Source organism: Aethalodelphis obliquidens, unplaced genomic scaffold (genome assembly GCF_003676395.1).
Source record: "Aethalodelphis obliquidens isolate GAN/ISIS:26980383/991018 unplaced genomic scaffold, ASM367639v1 scaffold32, whole genome shotgun sequence".
Classification (NCBI taxonomy): Eukaryota; Metazoa; Chordata; class Mammalia; order Artiodactyla; family Delphinidae; genus Aethalodelphis; species Aethalodelphis obliquidens.
The window spans coordinates 3,763,521-3,782,645 of NW_020837976.1; the positions used below are offsets into that span (position 1 = coordinate 3,763,521).

A 19,125-nucleotide genomic window follows, 5' to 3' on the forward strand; every position below is an offset into this window, starting at 1 on the left:
CAATAAAGTGCATGCATTAAACTTGGCATGTAAAGTAATATATCTTTTTTGGGAAGTAACTTAGCAGTATATATCAATAGGCTCAAAAATGTTAATATACTTTCACCCATTAATCCCACTTCCAAGAATCCTATGGTAATAAAGTGATATGATTAAATATAAATGCACAATACAACATTATTTATAATAGTCAAAACCTGGCTGCTACACCTAAGGGTAAATTTAAGGTTGTCGGGGAGAACAGATTGACTGCATGGCTTTCGGGATGTCTTCCAAAAGTTTTATAAGTTTGAGTGATTTTATTTGTTTTCGCAACCAGGCTTTTGGTAAAGATAACATAGTAGAGATTTTAAAACAGCATTCTTTGCACCTTGAATGATGTGTTGCCGATGTCAGATACATAAATTTGTCATTAATCCAGGCAGAAATTAGGTTTAAGGTCCACTCACGAAAACAAAAGCATTATTTTAATAGAGGACATTTCAGACCAAAGAAACAGTGTGTGGTCAGAAGTGCTTACGGGGGTCACAGGGGAGAAGAATTGTAAATAAAGCTAAAAAAATCAGTTTGTGATCGGGCTATGAAGGTCCTTAAATGCCAGGATAAAGAGTTTTGCATTTTATTCTGTAGTTTCAAGGACACTTAAAAGATTTTCTCAACAGAAAAAAAAAAAAAAACATTTATAATAATTTTTTTTTAAAGTAACTAAAATTAATCTGGCAGCAATAATGCAGTATTTCACAGAATTTGAGTTGGAAGAGTTCCTGAAAGGCTTCCGATTCAATTCCCTTTAAGGATGGAATGCAGGAGGTTCCCAAAGGCAGGGAGACTAAAGGACAGGCTGCTGCAGTGATTTGGATTGAGGTGGTGCAAAGCAGAACAGGTACTGCAGAAGACGCAATAAGGAAGAAGGGCGTTGAGTCTTAAAGTTCATGTTCATATAGTTTCATACTAAAATGTAAGACAGCTAACAATTTCAACCACAAGAGCTGGACTCTGCCCACAAACACTTTAGTTTTTCATCTTGAGAAGTCACTGGCAAACTATGTAGGCAGTTTGGAACAGGATGTGTATCTATCAGCTTCCTTTAATAAAACACATGGTACAAGATTATTCTGCACAATCCCATGGCATTAAGAGCAGACTCAGTTACCTTCAAAACTCCAGTTCCATTCATGAAATTCTCAACCCTATTTACTTAGTATTTACATAAAATGTAGTTTTATTTATCTACACCAATCTTTCAGAAAATAACATCTATAATTTCTGAACATAATTTCTATACATAATTGTTTAAAACCCACTGACTTTTACTGTAGATATATGATACAGAATTGTCAGATCACAGTCAGATATTTCAAAGTTTCCCAGATGACACTGTCCAAAATGAAATCACTCTTGTGGTACTGAGTATCATGTATGTCTCTAAGAGCACAAATGATGCATGCCATCATTTATGAGTGACATGTCATACCAATGATCTGAACCAAGAGATCTGACTCAAGGTTTAAAAGAAAAAAACAACGTAATTTGGTTGTAGTTCTCATATAATTTCTTTCTTTGGCCCAAGTCAAAGAAATTAATCCTTATATTTCATCTCACTCTGTACAGTTTCTGTATCTTTTAAATGTTGTTAGTATTTCTGCTTAGTTTTGATGGTTTTTGGTGAGGATGGTATTTTAAAGGCCCATTGATGGTCACAGTTGCATAGCTCTGTGAATATACTAAAAGCCACTGAATGGTATACTCCACATAGGTGAATTCTAGGCTTATGTGAATTATGTCTAATGAAGCCGTTATTATTTAAAAAGCCCATTGAGGATGAAGAGCCTTAAGTAATAAAATATTCTTGCTTGCAATTAATAATCAAAATGACTTGACTGCTGTCCTTCCCAAAGCTATCATCACTCATATAAATACGTGTTTGTTGAACTGAAGTAAAGGGATGCCCAAGGTATACCTGGACAGATACAGAACATTTATGTTCAGTTTACTCTAATATTAACATTTCTTCACACTCCCTGGGCACACATAAACTAGATCATGATTAAAATCAGTAGTTAATCATAAACTCATAGACAACTCAGCTGATTATATTTTAGTGGAGTTATTTATAAACACATCATAGCTAAAGTCTAAAGCAACTGTTAAGAGTCTTAAGTCTAAGGAACATGATAACTGTTTAATTTATAAAGTAATCAATAATTTTTTCTCAAAACCTAATTTGTGTATTGGATTTTATATTGGGATTTTGTATTTTGTATTGGATTGTATTTTGATTTTTGGAGTATTTATAATTAACTCCTGATAATTCATAACTAAAGGAGAGTAAAGGCACAAAAAATTACCTTTGAAAGGGAGATTAATAATTAGACGAATTCACACATACATTCACAGAATGGCAAAAGACTACCAACCGCTTCATTTTATAGATAGGGAAAACAAGGCTCAGAGAAGTTAAATGTTCTGCTCAAAAGTAACAACTAATAAGTGGCAGAACAAGGATTCAAACCCAAGACAATTTGACCACAAAATCCAAGTCTTCTGGGATTCATAAACAGTCTCACTACGTAGCCAAAACGAATTCACAGCCCCAAAAGGTTAACTTTAACTTTTTCAAATACAATTCTGAATTCAAACCTCAAAATTATCTAAACTGTATAGTCAACCAAAGGGTGAACATCTATGATAATGGGTTGTTCAAGAGTGGGGTGTGGGGTGTTTCTTTTTTACCTTTAGCCACGTCACACTCCTTAATCATTCTGAGAAAGTTGGAAATTTCCCTGTCTAGTCTCTGCTGGCATATCTGTGCTTTCTGGAAAGGGAAAAAAGAAGACGACAAAGTTAAACTAATAAAGGATTTTTACAGTACATATGCTTTAATGTTTCCATCAAAACTTTACTTCATAGGTTGATACACTGTAATAATTGAGACATATTCCTAACAGAGAGAAAAAGGTGAGAGAAAATTGCCTTAGAAACTGAATATAACCATTAGTTAATCACGTACAGATTAATAAAAATAAATCTCTCTAAATTTTAAATACATTCAATAGGCCAAGCATGTTCCATACAACTGCAGTAATTACTTCTAATAACTCATTACACAACATATATCTGAGGAGTTAGATTTCTGATTTATTCACACTTTTAGTAGCCTTGATTACATTTATTGAGAAATTATAAAATGCACCCATTAAGAATATATTTTAAAAACTGCTTTTGCTTAAAAACTCCAGATGGTGCTAACATTTGGAAACCACAAGCTGATTTTCGTTCAGCAATCTAAGTGCACACAGCCCTCACATAATCAGACCAATAAGGACATCTTCTTAGTAAGTAAAAGCTTGTAAAAATAAGGGACAGCATTCATTTTTCCTTGTAATTTGAAATTTCTACATATTTAGATCCCTAAAAGCAAAACATAAATACAGAGTTTCATGATGTAAGTTGCATCCCATCTTAGTATAGATTTGGAAGTCCAAAATGAAAAAATCAGATAAAACCATTTATTACATTAACAATGTAATTTTGAAGTTAGTTTTATTTAGTTTCCCTTTAAAGGAAACTAAGAAGCAAGAAAATCATCATTGTAACGTTGGTTGGTTACGGCAATAAGAAAATATTCTGAGAACCCTGACCTTACCAATATTAGGTTCACATTGTTGTAGGTAGGGTAATACATTTAGCCTGTGAATCTTCCCTACTTGGTACTCCTCATCTCAACTGACTCATCCCCAAAACACTTTTGCTCCCCCTAAAACAGACCTAAGTGCCAAGGCGATATAGGTATGCATGCTTTTCACCTTATAAATTTTTCAGTGCTTCTGAAGCTCGGCTCAACCACAGCAGAATTACTCGTGGTACCACACTAGGGACAAGCAATGTTCTCTTTAAAACGTACATTACTCTATTTTGAGAGCTCCAACAACATAAAAATGCAATTCACTTTTTTTGGGGGGGGGAGAGGGAGAGGGAGAATACCTACACTGTGCAATTTGAAACACCACAGAAACTGTATGCTGGATCATTTTTCCAGACATAGCCTGTAAATACACGTTTAAGGCAGGAGAAAAGTCAACTGGGGACCACTGAAAACATGCACTGCGCAACCAAATGTTACCACTCATAATTTATTAACAGAAAATTGTCATTTTCACTCTATACATATTTAATACCCCTGCCCATGTGCACGGTGCGCCAATGCTGCTGTTTTCTATTTTTTCTGCTACGGTGAAAGTTAGCTGCGTGCACAAAAGCAAGCACTGGCTTCATTTGCAGACTGTGAATCTGTGATCAACATCATAGTGCCTGTGGTTACCGTTAAAGGTAAGAAACACTATTACATTCATCTTCCCTTGGCATATCTGAGAGTTACTGAAAAAAGTTCCCTCGATCCGTAATTTATTTAAGAGTTACAATAGGTCAGCTGGAGAAGATGTGATCAACACATACTGTTTTATAGTTGGGTACAAATGTGTGTCGTCTATTCTAAACAATTAATGCCATTTAATTGATGCAAAAAACTCAGAAAGGGGTTATTAATACAATTTTTTAAAACCACATTCTTCAATTTGTTATCATTTCCTTGTAGCAGCTACTGGTTATATTACAAAAGCCTAAAACTCTAATTAGGAAGGTTAATGCTTACACATTCTTTGCAGATCCCAGCATGGTGTCTCACTGACTTCTATGCCATGCACCTTATGTCAGGTTTTAATTTTTCTAGGTTTGAATTTTTTTTTTTTCTTCGCCATGCCGTGCAGCTTGCGGGATGATCTTGGTTCCCTGACCAGGATCAAATCTGTGCCCCTGTGCAGTGGAAGCGTGGACTCCTAACCGCTGGACTGCCAGGGAATTCCCTAGGTTTTAATTTTTATTTACACTACATAAATGAGATCCCACTTGAGCAGTGTTCTAATACCCGAAGTGAGACAGTATTTTAAATCCAGGTTATCTGGCACAGAGCCCAAGAACAGGAGCACACCCACAGACCTGGGCTGCAGAGCGTCAGAGGCACCCAGGTTGAGTAGCCGGGCCACAGTCAGGACACCGGTCTCCTGCAGCTACTTCTGCCCACCCAGACTTCCGCTGTTGGTTTTGTTTAAGTTGATGTTTAACTACCTTATCAACCCTGACATATGAGAAAGTTCAAAAATGTATATCAAGGGGGTGGGCATCTAGGGAGGAGTGGAGAGGGTAGGAGAGAGAGGTCATTAATTCCAGCCTATTTGCCACATACAGACAATCCACATTTGGTTAATTAAGAACCGAAGCATTAGCAGATACAGACTACCACATATAAAATAGACAACAAGGTCCTACTGTACAGCACAGGCAACTGTATTCAATATCCTGTAGTAAACCATAATGGAAAAGAAGAAAAAGAGTGTATGTATATGTATAACTGAATCACTTTGATGTACACCAGAAACACAACACTGTAAATCAACTATACTTCAATTTAAAAAAAAAAAAAAAACCAAAGCAGACTGCCTTCTCAGAAATAAAAAGAAACTAATGATACACACAACATCACAGGTGAACGATGATAGGCACCAAAGAGCACATATGATGTGATTCCAGTTAGATGGAATCCTAGAATGGGCAAAGCTGACGATGCCTGTGATGACAGAGCAGATCAGCAGCTGCCTGAGATGGCGTGGAGGGCACTGCCTGGAAGAGGCACCAGAGAGCTCTGTGAGGTGATAAAAATGTTCTACACCTTGATAGGAGTGGTGGTTACACAGGGTATTTGTCAAAACACATCACACTGAAGATGCTAAAATGCCCTCATTTTATTATATAAAAATTGTACCTTAATAATATTGATTTAAACTTTAAAAATAATGGTTGTAAAACCCTGATAACTTTCCTCTGCAGAAAACAGCCAGCATTGCGAGTACTGGTGTCCTGTACTCATCTCCAAATCTTCCTAACTCCAGCCAAATCCACTTCAAGGATAACCCCACACTCCATCTTCCCTCAATCTAAGCCAGTCCACACCACACTGATTGTTTTTGGTACCTGGTGATTTGTAATTTTCTTAATGTTGTATTTTGCATTAGTTATCTACACAAAGTTAAAAAAAAGAAAGAAAAAAGAAACACAATACACGGAGAAAGGCAACTCTCCCTCACGTACTTGTCAGTCCTAGAGTCCCCGTTTTCCCCCTTTCCCAGTCTCAAAGCAACAACTGCTAATAATTTCTCATCTTTCCTGGGATGATCTAACCTATACAAATGTGTGTGTACATCCCTGCTTTCTTTCTGCCATGCAGAAGCATATCAGATACACCATTTAACACCTTGCCCTTTTCACTTAGCTATAAATCTTAACTATATCAATATATATATAAATCTGCCTGATTCTTGTATGGGTGTACCACTCTATCAGCTTTGAGTTGATGTACACTCATCTTTCTGCACATTCACTTTAATTAGAAATCATTTCTTCTTCAGTCAGGAAAGTCTGATATTACTTTCTCATTTGGTTTAAATTTAGCATCATCTGCTCATTATTTCTTATAACACAGGTACAGTTCAGAGTCTATAAGAATCAAGATGTCGTCAACAGAAAAACCCCACTCTCCTAGTGCCCCCTCAAAGGTAAGAGCCTACCCCAACTTGATCCAACAGAACTTTCTGCAACGATGAAAACATTCTATATCGGCACTGTCGAAGGTGATAGCCACATGTAACTACTGAGCACTTGAAATGTGGCTAGTTAAAATGAGGAAATGAGTTTTTCATTTAACTCCAGTTCATTTAAATGTAAATGTATCTAGTAGCTATCGTATTGGACAGTGAAGTTCTGTACCAATACTTGCTTAAATTTCTCTTCCAATTTTTATTTCTGAAATACTACTTCTACTGCTGTGAGAAATCTTAATTTCAAAACCTCATATTTTAAAAAAAAAAAAAAATTCTTGGTAAAACCTGAGTGATACAGTTAGGTATACAGGTCAGGTTTTCCTATTTACCTCTAAGGATTCCTTCAAGTCTACAGCAGAAACTGCATCTTCCTCTTCATCATCAGTCAACTGGTCCTGGGAACAGTAGTGAGTGCTGTAAGCAGAATGCTCTTCTATTGCTTCCAGCCAGTCCTGAAATAATACAAGGATTTAAATAAAAGTGAAACACATTTTTACTCAAAACAGATATTATTACAACAATCTGGGGAGAATAAAATGCACATGGAGAAAAAAAAATATTACGGCCTCAAAAAAACAAAACAAAAAATTCCCAACAACAAAATAATGATGCAGGTCTCTTGTCCATGACACGTCTGGATAAAAAATTTTCCCAATACTTTAAAAAATACCATCTATAAGTTTACATATTCGTTCATATTAATACTGAAACACATTATAAAAACTAAACAATGGGTGGAGAATCTTGCACTTAGAATTATAGGTTCTCAACACTGTTGAATAAGTTACTGTATAAGATGCATCCAGAAACAATTTACCAACTTGCCATAAGCACAAGACACTCAGACCATTTTAAGAGAGCCAGCATTACTCTGATGCTTTAACTTTTACTATGTTTTTAAAAAATTAGTGGGACTTCCCTGGTGATCCAGTGGGTAAGACTCCCCACTACCAACGCAGGGGGCACGGGTTGGATCCCGGGTCAGGGAACTAGATCCCGCATGCATGCCGCAACTAAGAAGTCTGTGTGCTGCATCTAAAGATCCCGCATGCCGCAAAGAAGACCCGGTGCAGCCAAAATAAACAGATAAATAAATAAATAATAAATATCTTTAAAAATTAGTGATTTCACAAAAAGATGGAATGTTTGCCCTAAAAATACCTGTCTTACTTCTACCTCATTTCTTGCAGCATTTTTCAGGGTCAATTCTTACCCTTTTATGAAATTTTGGGACAGTCACGTTTTGTATTGTTTAGGGTTCTCTGCAAGGCCAAAGTTAACCGCTCTGGAAAAGAGATCCTTTTTAACCCCTTACATAATTTACAAAAAACAAGGTAAGTCTACGAATATTGCTTTGATCTCAAGGGATATGGAGTCTCCATTAAATAACTACACAATGAATTTCCGTCACATCAATCCCAATGTCTTGCTTGCTGCTACTGTTCAGTTTACCACAAAGAAAGGCTGAGTCTACACTGTAATAAATCAGAACACCTGGGCTGGAGCCAGGTTCTGTTACTTGCAAGCTGCATGAGCTTGAGAGGTCACTTCAATCTTAGTCTTCAGTTCTCCTCACCTATAAATTCGGGGGTAGACTAAATAATCATTGAGGCTTTCTTCCAAAACTAATAAGGGCCTCTTACATTCACAGAAGCAAAATTTTTTAAAAAAGAAGAACAGAAAATACCTGCAGGTACACGTTGATAAGGAATTAATTCCTAAGCCGAATTTCAGAAGTTTCATATAATCACTCCCGTTAAAAAGGTACCATCAACAAGATGTTAGATGTTAACATTGAGCCTACCTTACATTCTTCATGTTCTTAAATGTTAAGTTTTATGAAAGATAAACGAATCCATAAAATTACCTCTCTTGTCTGCTGAAAGCTATTCTTAGGAACCCTGAAGCCATGAACAGTGTCATCGAAGCATTTAATAAAGAAGAGGCAGCTATCAGTGGGTTTTACCTTGGATATAAAGAAGTCAGTAAGACAACATCATTCATGTCCATAAAACAAAACCCTAAAATTATCTATACATAAAATTAACAATATTAACGTGATAATACCCGAGCGAACATTTAAAATACTGAGAAAAATTGATACATTGGGAGTATCAAATGCACTGTAGCTTACCTACATCAAATCTGGCTTTCATATTCTTAATCACAGTAAATACTAATAGATAGTCCACTAGGTATGTAGTTTTCCTTTTATCCTATTAAATATAACACAGCATGCGCTTGGGCTATAAAGTCCTTTAAATACAAGAACTCCAATTTCTTATTCATGCCACTCTCCTGAAACTTTTGTTTGAGCTGAGTATAGAAAATGTTTGAACTGAGTGTAAAAGCATGAGGAGTAGAAAAGGAAGAGCTGGAGCATGAACAAGAGCTGGCTGACTCGATGGGAGAGCAAGTTGCCTTGGAGGAAAGGAAACAAGGAGCTTTGCAAGCAAGCTCCCACCCCCAAGATTGTTCACCTGGAACTAGTACAGTCCCCGAGGGTGACACGACAGCAGCAAGGGCATACCTGGACAACAGTCTGTCTTTGGAAATTAAAAAAGCAGAGCTGGGCAGCCATACATACTAAAGAGAGTAGGGGAGTCACCCAATGGAAAGAGACAGAGATGGGAATCCCAAACTCTGTCTTTTCACATCTCTTACTGATGCACAAAATAGATTCCAAGCAGTCACTGAAATACAGACCAGAGCTGCCATCCAAGAAACAGAGTTTACAATACAAACCCAGCCAAGAAAATGACCTAAAACAACGGAAATCACATTTACTGGAGAAAAATAAAGAATCCAGGATCTCCAGAACTTAACATTAAGGATACAATCCAAAATTACTTGACATATGAAGTAAAAAAGTGGACCATATTCTCAAAAGAAATCTAATTAAAAGGCAAAAAATGTCAGAATGGTTAATAGGGACCCAAATATATACTATCTACAAGAGACAGAAGATAAATATAAAGATACAGCTAGGTTGAAAGTAACTAGATAGGAAAAGAGATACTATGCAAACAGTAACCATAAGAAAGCCTGAGTGGTTATATTAATATCAAGCAAAATAGATTTCAAAACAAAATGCATTATTACAGGAGATAAAGAGGACCACCACATAATGCTAAAAGGGTTAATTAATCAGGAAGACAACAATCATAAATATGTATGTGATCAGTAACAGAGTGAGAAATACATAATTCTACAAGTATAGTTGGAGATTTAAACACCCTTCTCTCAGCAATTGATACAATTAGGAAAAAAAAAAGGCAGCAAAGACACAGAAGATCTGAACAACACTATCAACCATCATGACTGAATGTTTATAGGACATGACCCCCAACAATAGCAAAATACACATTATTTTCCAGTGCATTCTCTAGGATAATCCATGTGTAGTCATCAAGCAAGTCTCAATAAATTTGACAAGACGGAAATCATATCGAAAATGTTCAATGAGCAAAATGGAATTACATTATAAATCAAAAGCACAGTAATTAGGAAAACGCCAATTATTTGGAAATTTAACAACACACTTCTAAACATTCCCTGGTTCAAAGAAGAAATCATAATAGGAATTAGAAAATATTTTGAACTGGATGATAATTTGAATAATCTAAGCTTCAACCTTAAGAAACTATAAAAGAGCAAAGCAAGCCCAACACATGGAGAAATTATTGTAAATGAATTAAAAAATCAATGAAATAGCAAAAACAAGAGAAATATTTCAATGAAATCAAGAGCTGGTTCTTCGAAAGGATCAATAAAACTGATAAAGTGCTAGACAGACTGATCTAGGAAAAAAAGGAAAACACAAATTACCAATACAAAAAGTAAAAGAGCATATAACACTACCTACCACACAGACATTAAAAACACAATACGGGAATATTACTAACCCTAAGTTTTATAACCCAGAAGAAAATGGACAACTTTCTTGAAAGGCAAAAATTACAAACACCAACCAAAAAAGGAACAGAAAATGTGAATAGCCCTATAGCAACGGAAGAAATTAGATTTGTAACTACAATCCTCCCCCACCCCTGCACTAAAACCTCCTGGCCCATGTGACTTCACAGGTAAATTCTATCAAGCATTTAAGGAAGCAGTAACCTAACCCTATACAAACTCTCCTAGAAAACTGAAAAGGAACATTTTCCAATTCATTATATGAAACCAGACAAAATATCAAAGGAGAAATATAAACCAATATCCAGCATGAACAAAAAAGCAAAAATTCTTAACAAAATATTAACAAACAATATATTAAAATGGTAATTTATCATAACCAACTGGGATTTGTCCCAGCAATAAGACTGACTTTAACACCCTGAAGTCTATCAATACAACTAATCATATTAATAGAATGAGTAAAACCATATGATCATTTCAATAACATGGAAAATAGCATTTAATAAAATTCAACAGATTTTCATAATGAGGGATCTCAGTAAACTAGGAAAGGAAAAGAACTTACTCAACCAGATTAAGGGCTTCAGATGTTCAAGCCCTAATCCCCAATGAAACTACATTTGGAGATAGGGCTTTTATAAGAGGTAATTAAGGTAAAATGAGATCATATGGGTGGAACTCTAATCCAGTATGACTGCTGTCCTTACAAGGAGAGGAAGAGAAAGCAGGGATGCCTGCACACAGAGAAAATGTCATGTGAGGACAAAGCAAGGAGGCCGCCACCTGCAAGCCAAGGAGAAAGGCCTCAGGAGAAACCGATGCCTCAGTGCCAGAGCTAAAACTATAAAAACTCTTGTAAGAAAACTTGGGAAGAAAGCTTCATGGCATTGGACTTGGCAGTGGTTTCCTGGATGTGATACAACAGCGCAAGTGACAAAAGAAAAAACATAAACTGGACTATATAAAAAATAAAAACTTCTATGCATCCATGGACATTATCAGCAGAGTGAACAGACAACCCATGAAACTGGAGACAATATGTACAAATCACGTTATCTGATAAGGGATTAATATCCAGCATATACAAAGAACTCCTACAACTCAACACCAACAAGAAAAAAAAAACTGATTAAAAAATGGGCAAGAGATTTAAACAGACATTTCTCCAAAAACAACATACAAATGGTCAATAAGTACATGAAAAAATGGTCAACATCACTAGTCATAAGGGAAATGGAAATCAAACTACTATTAGATACTACTTCATACCTATTACAATGGCAAACAAACAAACAAAACCCACAGGAAAAAAGTGTTGTGGTGAGGATGTGGAGAAATTGGAGCACTATTGGTATGAATGTAAACTGGCGCAGATGTTATGGAAACAGTATGGAAGTTCCTTAAAAAATTAAAAACAGAACTACCATATGACCCACCAATTCCACGTCTAGGTATATATATCCAGAAGAAATGAAAGCAGGATCTTGGCGAGACATTTTCACTCCCATGTTTATAGCAGCATTGTTGACAGTGACCAAAAGGCGGAAGCAACTCAAAACATCCACTGATAGAGGAATGGATAAAGAAAATGTGATCTATGCATAACAATGGAATATTATTCAGCCTTAAAAAAAGAAATCCTGTCACATGTTATAACATGGATGAACCTTGAGGACATTATGCTAAGTGAAATAAGCCAGACAAATACTGTACAATTCCACTCATGTGAGGTATCTAAAGTAGTCAAAAGCATAGAAACAGAAAGTAGAATGGTGGTTGCCAGTGGGGTGAGGTACTGGAAATAGAGGCTCTATTCAATGAGTATCGAGTTTCAGTTCTGCAAGATGAAAAAGTTCTAGAGACCTACTGTACAACAAAGTGAACAGAGTTAACGCTACTGAACTTAAAAATGGTTAAGATGGTAAGTTTTATGTTATGTGTATTTTACCACAATTAAACAAAACTTATAGGTGCAAACACCTGTATTAGAAAAGAAAAAAAGTCTCAAATCAATAACCTAAGCTTCTACCTTAAGAATCTAGAAAGTGAACAGAGTCTGCCTCATGGGAGTCACTGAATGCCTGTTACCTTGTATCAATATGGATTCATAAAGGTAGCCTCTAAGTAGACACTCATACAAGAAGCAAAAGTTATAAAACAAGGTGAAGCATAACACAGCAGAAGCTATCAATTCTAAAGAAGTTAAAAATCGGGAAATTTTAAAAGGGTGAGGGAGCAACTTGTTTAATTTTTTGTTTTAAGATAAACAAACCTTAGTGTTAAATAAATGAATCAAAAGCTGGAACAGAAGAGAATGGCCAGGACTGCACCAACAGAAGAAACGAGAAGATTAGACGGCTAAGACTAGAGAGCAGTTCCCTGGCCCTCTGGTCTCATGCGAAGGGAGGAAGGGGAGTGAGGACACTAAGGGACCGGCATGTGTAAGGAGGCCTGAGGGCAGGGGCAGGTGACTGAGCCTGTGACGGCCCAAGGGCGACGCTGCTGGTCCTCCGGGAGTTCACACGGAAAGGCAGGGGCTGTGGTCCAAAGAGCGGGTGCACTGCCGTGACATGTTGAAAACCCTAAAGAACTTGAAGCAGCAAGCAAAAAGTATGTCTAGGCTCCAGTTTAGGCTAATCTCAAAGGAGGAAAAATTCTTTCTCCTGGCTGGTAAAAGTAAACCAGCCAGAAGTGAACATGCAGAACCTAAAAATCCCAATTTTGATATAGGCTTTAAATTTTACCACCAGAAAAATGTCCATTTTCCAGATTTACCCATGTACAAATACACGCACACCTACACATATATATGTAGATATGTGTGTGCATACATTATGTGTGAATATATACACATACATACGTATATACATACACATACAAAATGGTAAAAGTTCTGTATAAATGTTTTTGGAACATGCATCTCTTATTCCACAATACGTAGAGATTTTTTTTAACTTGATTATATTTTTTAAATGGAATTCCACAACTTTACTTGTTCTCAAATAAAAACATATACAGTCATCCCTCGGTATCTGTGGGGGAATTGGTTCCAGGACACCTGAAGGATACCAAAATCCATGGAAGCACGAAGTCCTTCTATAAAATGGCATAGTATTTGCATACAACCTATGCACATCCTCCTGCTTACTTTAAATCATCTCTAGATTATTTATAATACCTAACACAATGTAAATGCTATGTAAATAGTTGCTGGTGCACGGCAAATTCAAATTCTGCTTTTTGGAACTTTCTGGAATTCCTTTTCCTATATAGTTTTGATCCACAGTTGGTTGAATTAGCAGATGCAGAACTCGCAGATACGGAGGGCCAACTCAACTGCACAAGTGCTTTCTAACCCAAGATTTTACAAGGCAGCTTATACCAATGATTTAGGGAAATCACTTGCAGGACTGATTTCACAGTTTAAGCAAAAGATGCATGTGTCATCCTACCGTGCATACTGCTTGAGTTAGGTGTTTGCATCCCTGGCGATAAATATTATGGACTGCATCGGGCCTTCAAAATAAATATAAATTATCAAGGCAAAAGGAAAAGAGATTAGTGAAAACTTTTAATCATTCAAAATTTAGATGCTGAAATTCAACAAGTATTAGGATCATAATACTTACTGTTTCCTATACCATGAGAGGACTCCATGTTCTAACACTACCCAGAATAATCTCCAGCCAAAAAATCTTGAACTCTAAGGGAAAAACAACAAAGATTTTTCGAAGTTGATACATCTAGATTCAAATACTTGACTGATAAAAAGTAATTAAGTTATGACAGTTCTATCTGAGCCTTTCAGCCGGACAGTACCACTGCACACTCAAAAATGAACAAACATGAACTGAGGAACTGGGTGCAGAAATGAAAACATACTACTACAGGGTGACAGGAGCAGAAGAAATGCCATATTGGTAAGATCAACGATGAACAGTTTATAGTTCTGACAATACTGCGCAAGGATATTTATAGGAAATATATCAGTTGTGAGCTTCAGAAACAGTTTCCTCAAAGGCCTGAGTTTCTAAATAAAGAGAATTATCCTAAATTCTATACAATATAAGCATACGTGTACATAAGTATACAGAAGGAGCAGCTGCAAATGCAGAAGAAACTATATGCTCCAAAACAGTTAATTCTAGAAAATAACTGAACTCCAAAAAGCAAAGAAATTTTTAGAACCAGAAAGATTTTATATGTGTGCTCTGTGACAATTCAAATATTAAATTCCTCCTGAGTCCTCCATGGATCCATGTTCATAACAAAGATGATACTGTAACCCTATGCTTAAGTAAGAAAAAACAAATTCCTCCACTCTTCTCTGTACAAACTTGGTCACCTAAAAGTGTTAGACCAACAGTTAACTGCTACAATCACTGGATGCCTAATAAAGTCCAGCAGTATAAAAATAGTTTACATGATAAGATCGAATAATTATTAAATCACATATACTTCAGAAAAGAATGAAAAAGAGTTTTAACAAGAGAGCACCTGAGAATCTTTTTTTTCCAGTTTTATAATTAAAAAACCATCCCAACCTACCTTCCAGAGAGGGCCTTCGTATCGTTTCAATGCTTTGTAGATGACCTATCGGAAAAACATGTTTTCATTAAAAACGCATCTATGTATTTCAAGAATTCAAAATTTTTTTCTACATTATATAAATGTAATCCATTACCACATACATACCTTATTACCAAGAAGAATGTGTTTCATTTCAGCACCCTGGGCAAGATCAAGAGGTTTCTGATCTGTGCAAAATACAAGGAAAAAAGCCATCAAGAGCTTAATTCTACACTAAAATTGATGCTTGTATTGTAGCACATAATATTCTTTCATTATTCCATCAACTACACCCCAAATCACCGACCTGAAGCTGCCATCTCAATTCTTTACAGCATCCTTTTCAGTAACCATTAAGCCAGCAAATCAAACTAAACTTTGAACACTCTGTACAGGTTTTGTGATCTTTCAAGCTTTCTTGCCTTAAGTCACTGTATCAGTTTCCTATGGCTGTTGTAACAAATTACAACATACTTACTGGTTTAAAACAATACAAATTATTCTCTTACAGTTCGGGAGGTCAGAAATCTACAGTCAGTTTCACTGGGCTAATAATCAAGGTGTTGGCAGGGCTGCCTTCCTCTGGAGGCTCTTGACGAGAACCTGTTCCCTTGCCTTTTCCAGAGGTCCCCTACATCCCCTTGATTCGTGGTCCCTCCCTCCATCTTCAAAGTGCATCATTCCAACCTCTGCTTCCATGCTTACATTTTTCTCCCTCAATATTCTGATCCTCCTGCCTCCTCCCCCAAAAGGAAGGACCCTTGTGATTACACTGGGCCCACCTAGAGAATTCAAGATTATCTCGGTATCTCAAGATACTTAACTAATCACATCATTGGGGGAGTTATTATTCAGCCACCACAGCTGCTCTTCAACTACCTCACCTGAGAACAGGTAGCAGAGACAACTCACAGAGTAACGGTGTGATGGTCCACAATTGAGGACAAAAGGAAAAAGTGGTAACTGAGAATGAAACCAGCAAGGTATCATGGTAACTTTCTCAAGCCTACACGTGCAAGCACTCTACGTTTTTCCAAACAACAAAAATGCAATTTGTTTGTAAGTTATTTACCGAGTTCTGAAGTGAGCAGGACACTATATGAAGGATGCAAACTAAAAGAATAATCGTCTCATAACCTCAAAGAGCTTCTAATTACTAGAGAAACAAAATCTACACATAAAAATTTAAAACGAAAAACCCAGCCCTTTCATAACGTATCAGACTGGCACTCTGGAACTCTATTTAAGGTGATAACATTCTATCAAATAACCTTTTTATAAATACCAAACACCTGGTACGTGTTGGACAATTTCTTGTAAAACTATCTCCTAATGAGAGTCTATTATGTGCCAATTAATATTTTAGGTACTGGGGATTCAGTAGTGAACATGACTGAAAAAATTAGGTGGGGGGAGGCGTAGAAAAAGGGAAAGACACAACTTAAAAAAAGGATACAGCAAATAAACCATGTTTGCCAACATTTTTAAGTGAATGTTCTGAGAGAATGACTGGAATACCACTTTAGATTGGAAACTGGGGGACTGATCGAGGAAAGCCTCTCTCTGAGGGAGGGATGTTTAAGCTGAAAGGAAGGATCCAGCCTTGTGAGAATACAGGGGAAGGGAAGTGCAAGCAGAGGGAACAGCTGATGCAAAGGCCCTGAGGTAGCAACAATTAGGTAGGCAAGAGAGAAAGGCAAAGGAAGAAAGAAGGCACATCATACAAGGCCTCTGTGGGTCAGACCTTTGTGGACCAGTACAAGGAGTTTGGGTTTTATTCTAAATACGATGGAAAGCCACTGAAAGGTTTTAGGTTAAAGAGTAGCCTGATCTGACTTATGTTTCAAACTCCGTCAAAGTGTTAAAAGAACTTAATCAGAACATCTGGGGAAATGTGAACTTTGGCTGTTTGATGGTTTTGAGAAATTATAAAATTATTAATAGGATAATGCCATTGTGGCTATTTCTTCTTTTTTTTTTTTTTTTTTTTTTGCTGTACGCGGGCCTCTCACCGTTGCAGCCTCTTGCGCAGCGGAGCACAGGCTCCGGACGCGCAGGCTCAGCGGCCATGGCTCACGGGCCCAGCCGCTCCACGCCATGTGGGATCCTCCCGGACTGGGGCATGAACCCGTGTCCCCTGCATCAGCAGGCGGACTCCCAACCACTGCGCCACCAGGGAAGCCCGTGGCTATTTCTTTAAATAGCTCTACTGAGAGAGAATTCACATACCATACAATTTACTCATGTAAAGTGTACAATTCAGTGGTTTTTAGAATATTCACAGAGTTGTGCAACTATCACATGGTTAAGGTGTTTTTCTTAAAAGGAGACCTTATACAAATGTACTTAAATACTTATAGCCAAAATAAGATGACCTCGGGGGAATGGCCATTATTAACAATTCCTGAAAGAGGGTGAGGAGTACATCAATTATACTATTCTATTTAGTAAGCTTTGATAATTTTAATAATAAAAAGTAAAAAAAAAAAAGATCACTGCAGCTACTGTATGGAAAAACCCTGTAATTGTGGGCAAGAGAAAAGAAGGGATACAAGTTACAAAGCAATAGCAAAGGTCCAGGTGAAAGATACTGGTGATATACAAAGAGCTCATGCAGCTCAATATCAAAAAACAAACAATCCAATCAAAAAATGGGAAGAAGACCTAAATAGACATTTCTCCAAAGAAGACATACAAATGGCCAAGAGGCACATGAATAGATGCTCAACATCACTAATTTCTAGAGAAATACAAATCAAAACTACAATGAGGTATTATCTCACACCAGTCAGAGTAGCCATCACCAAATAATTTACAAACAATAAATGCTGGAGAGGGTGTGGAGAAAAGGAAACGCTCCTACACTGTTGGTGGAAATGTAAATTCGTAGAGCCACTATGGAGAACAGTATGGAGGTTCCTTAAAAAACTAAAAAGAGGGCTTCCCTGGTGGCGCAGTGGTTGAGAGTCCGCCTGCCGATGCAGGGGACACGGGTTCGTGCCCCGGTCCGGGAAGATCCCACATGCCGTGGAGCGGCTGGGCCCGTGAGCCATGGCCGCTGAGCCTGCGCGTCCGGAGCCTGTGCTCCACAACGGGAGAGGCCACAACAGTGAGAAGCCCGCGTACCGCACAAAAAAACAAAAAACAAAAAACTAAAAAGACTACCATAAATTGTTTTTTAAAAAAACTAAAAGAGCTACCATATGATCCAGCAATCCCACTCCTGGGCATATATCTGGAGAAAACCGTAATTCGAAAGGATACATGTACCACAATGTTCACTGCAGCACTATTTACAATAGCCAAGATGTGGAAGCAACCTAAATGTCCACCGACAGAGGAATGGGTAAAGATGTGGTACGTATATACAATGAAATATTACTCAGCCATTAAAAAAAAGAATGAAATAATGCCATTTGCAGTGACATGGATGGACCTAGAGATTGTCATCCTGAGTGAAGTAAGTCCAAGAAAGACAAATATCATATGATATTGCTTATATGTGGAATCTAAAAAAATAGTGCAGATGAACTTATTTACAAACAGAAATAGAGTCACAGATGTAGAAAACAAACTTATGGTTACCAAGGGGGAAAGGGAGGGGGTGTATAAATTGGGAGATTGGGATTAACATACACACAGTCCTATATAAAATATAGAAAACTAATAAGGACCTACTGTATAGCACAGGGAACTCTACTCGATACTCTGTAATGACCTATATGGGGAAAGAATCTAAAAGAGTGGATATATGTACAACTGATTCACTTTGCTGTACACCTGAAACTAAAACATTGTAAATCAACTATACTCCAATAAAAATTAATTTAAAAAAACAGAAAGATACTGGTGGCTTGAACTAGAGAGTTAGCAGTAAAATGGAGACACTAGTAGGTATGGAGAAAGCTATGTGGCTTTGAGATTTACTTTAGAGGTAGATTTATCAGACTGCTGACAGGTAAAACTTGAACTCGTCATATATTAC

The 19,125-nt window shown here is 37.0% G+C and overlaps 1 protein-coding gene across 1 annotated transcript in view; it reads right to left on the reverse strand.

The window, feature by feature from the left end:
* Window positions 1-19,125, reverse strand: part of OSBPL1A (oxysterol binding protein like 1A) — a 210,704-nt gene that overhangs the window by 134,885 nt on the left and 56,694 nt on the right. Inside the window, exons 9-15 of the mRNA XM_027127621.1 lie at window positions 15,267-15,328; window positions 15,120-15,164; window positions 14,201-14,274; window positions 14,024-14,087; window positions 8,521-8,619; window positions 6,983-7,105; window positions 2,734-2,815 (exon numbers count right to left, since the gene is read on the reverse strand). Of these exons, the coding sequence (XP_026983422.1) occupies window positions 2,734-2,815; window positions 6,983-7,105; window positions 8,521-8,619; window positions 14,024-14,087; window positions 14,201-14,274; window positions 15,120-15,164; window positions 15,267-15,328 (549 nt within the window). The remainder of the gene's footprint in view (window positions 1-2,733; window positions 2,816-6,982; window positions 7,106-8,520; window positions 8,620-14,023; window positions 14,088-14,200; window positions 14,275-15,119; window positions 15,165-15,266; window positions 15,329-19,125) is intronic.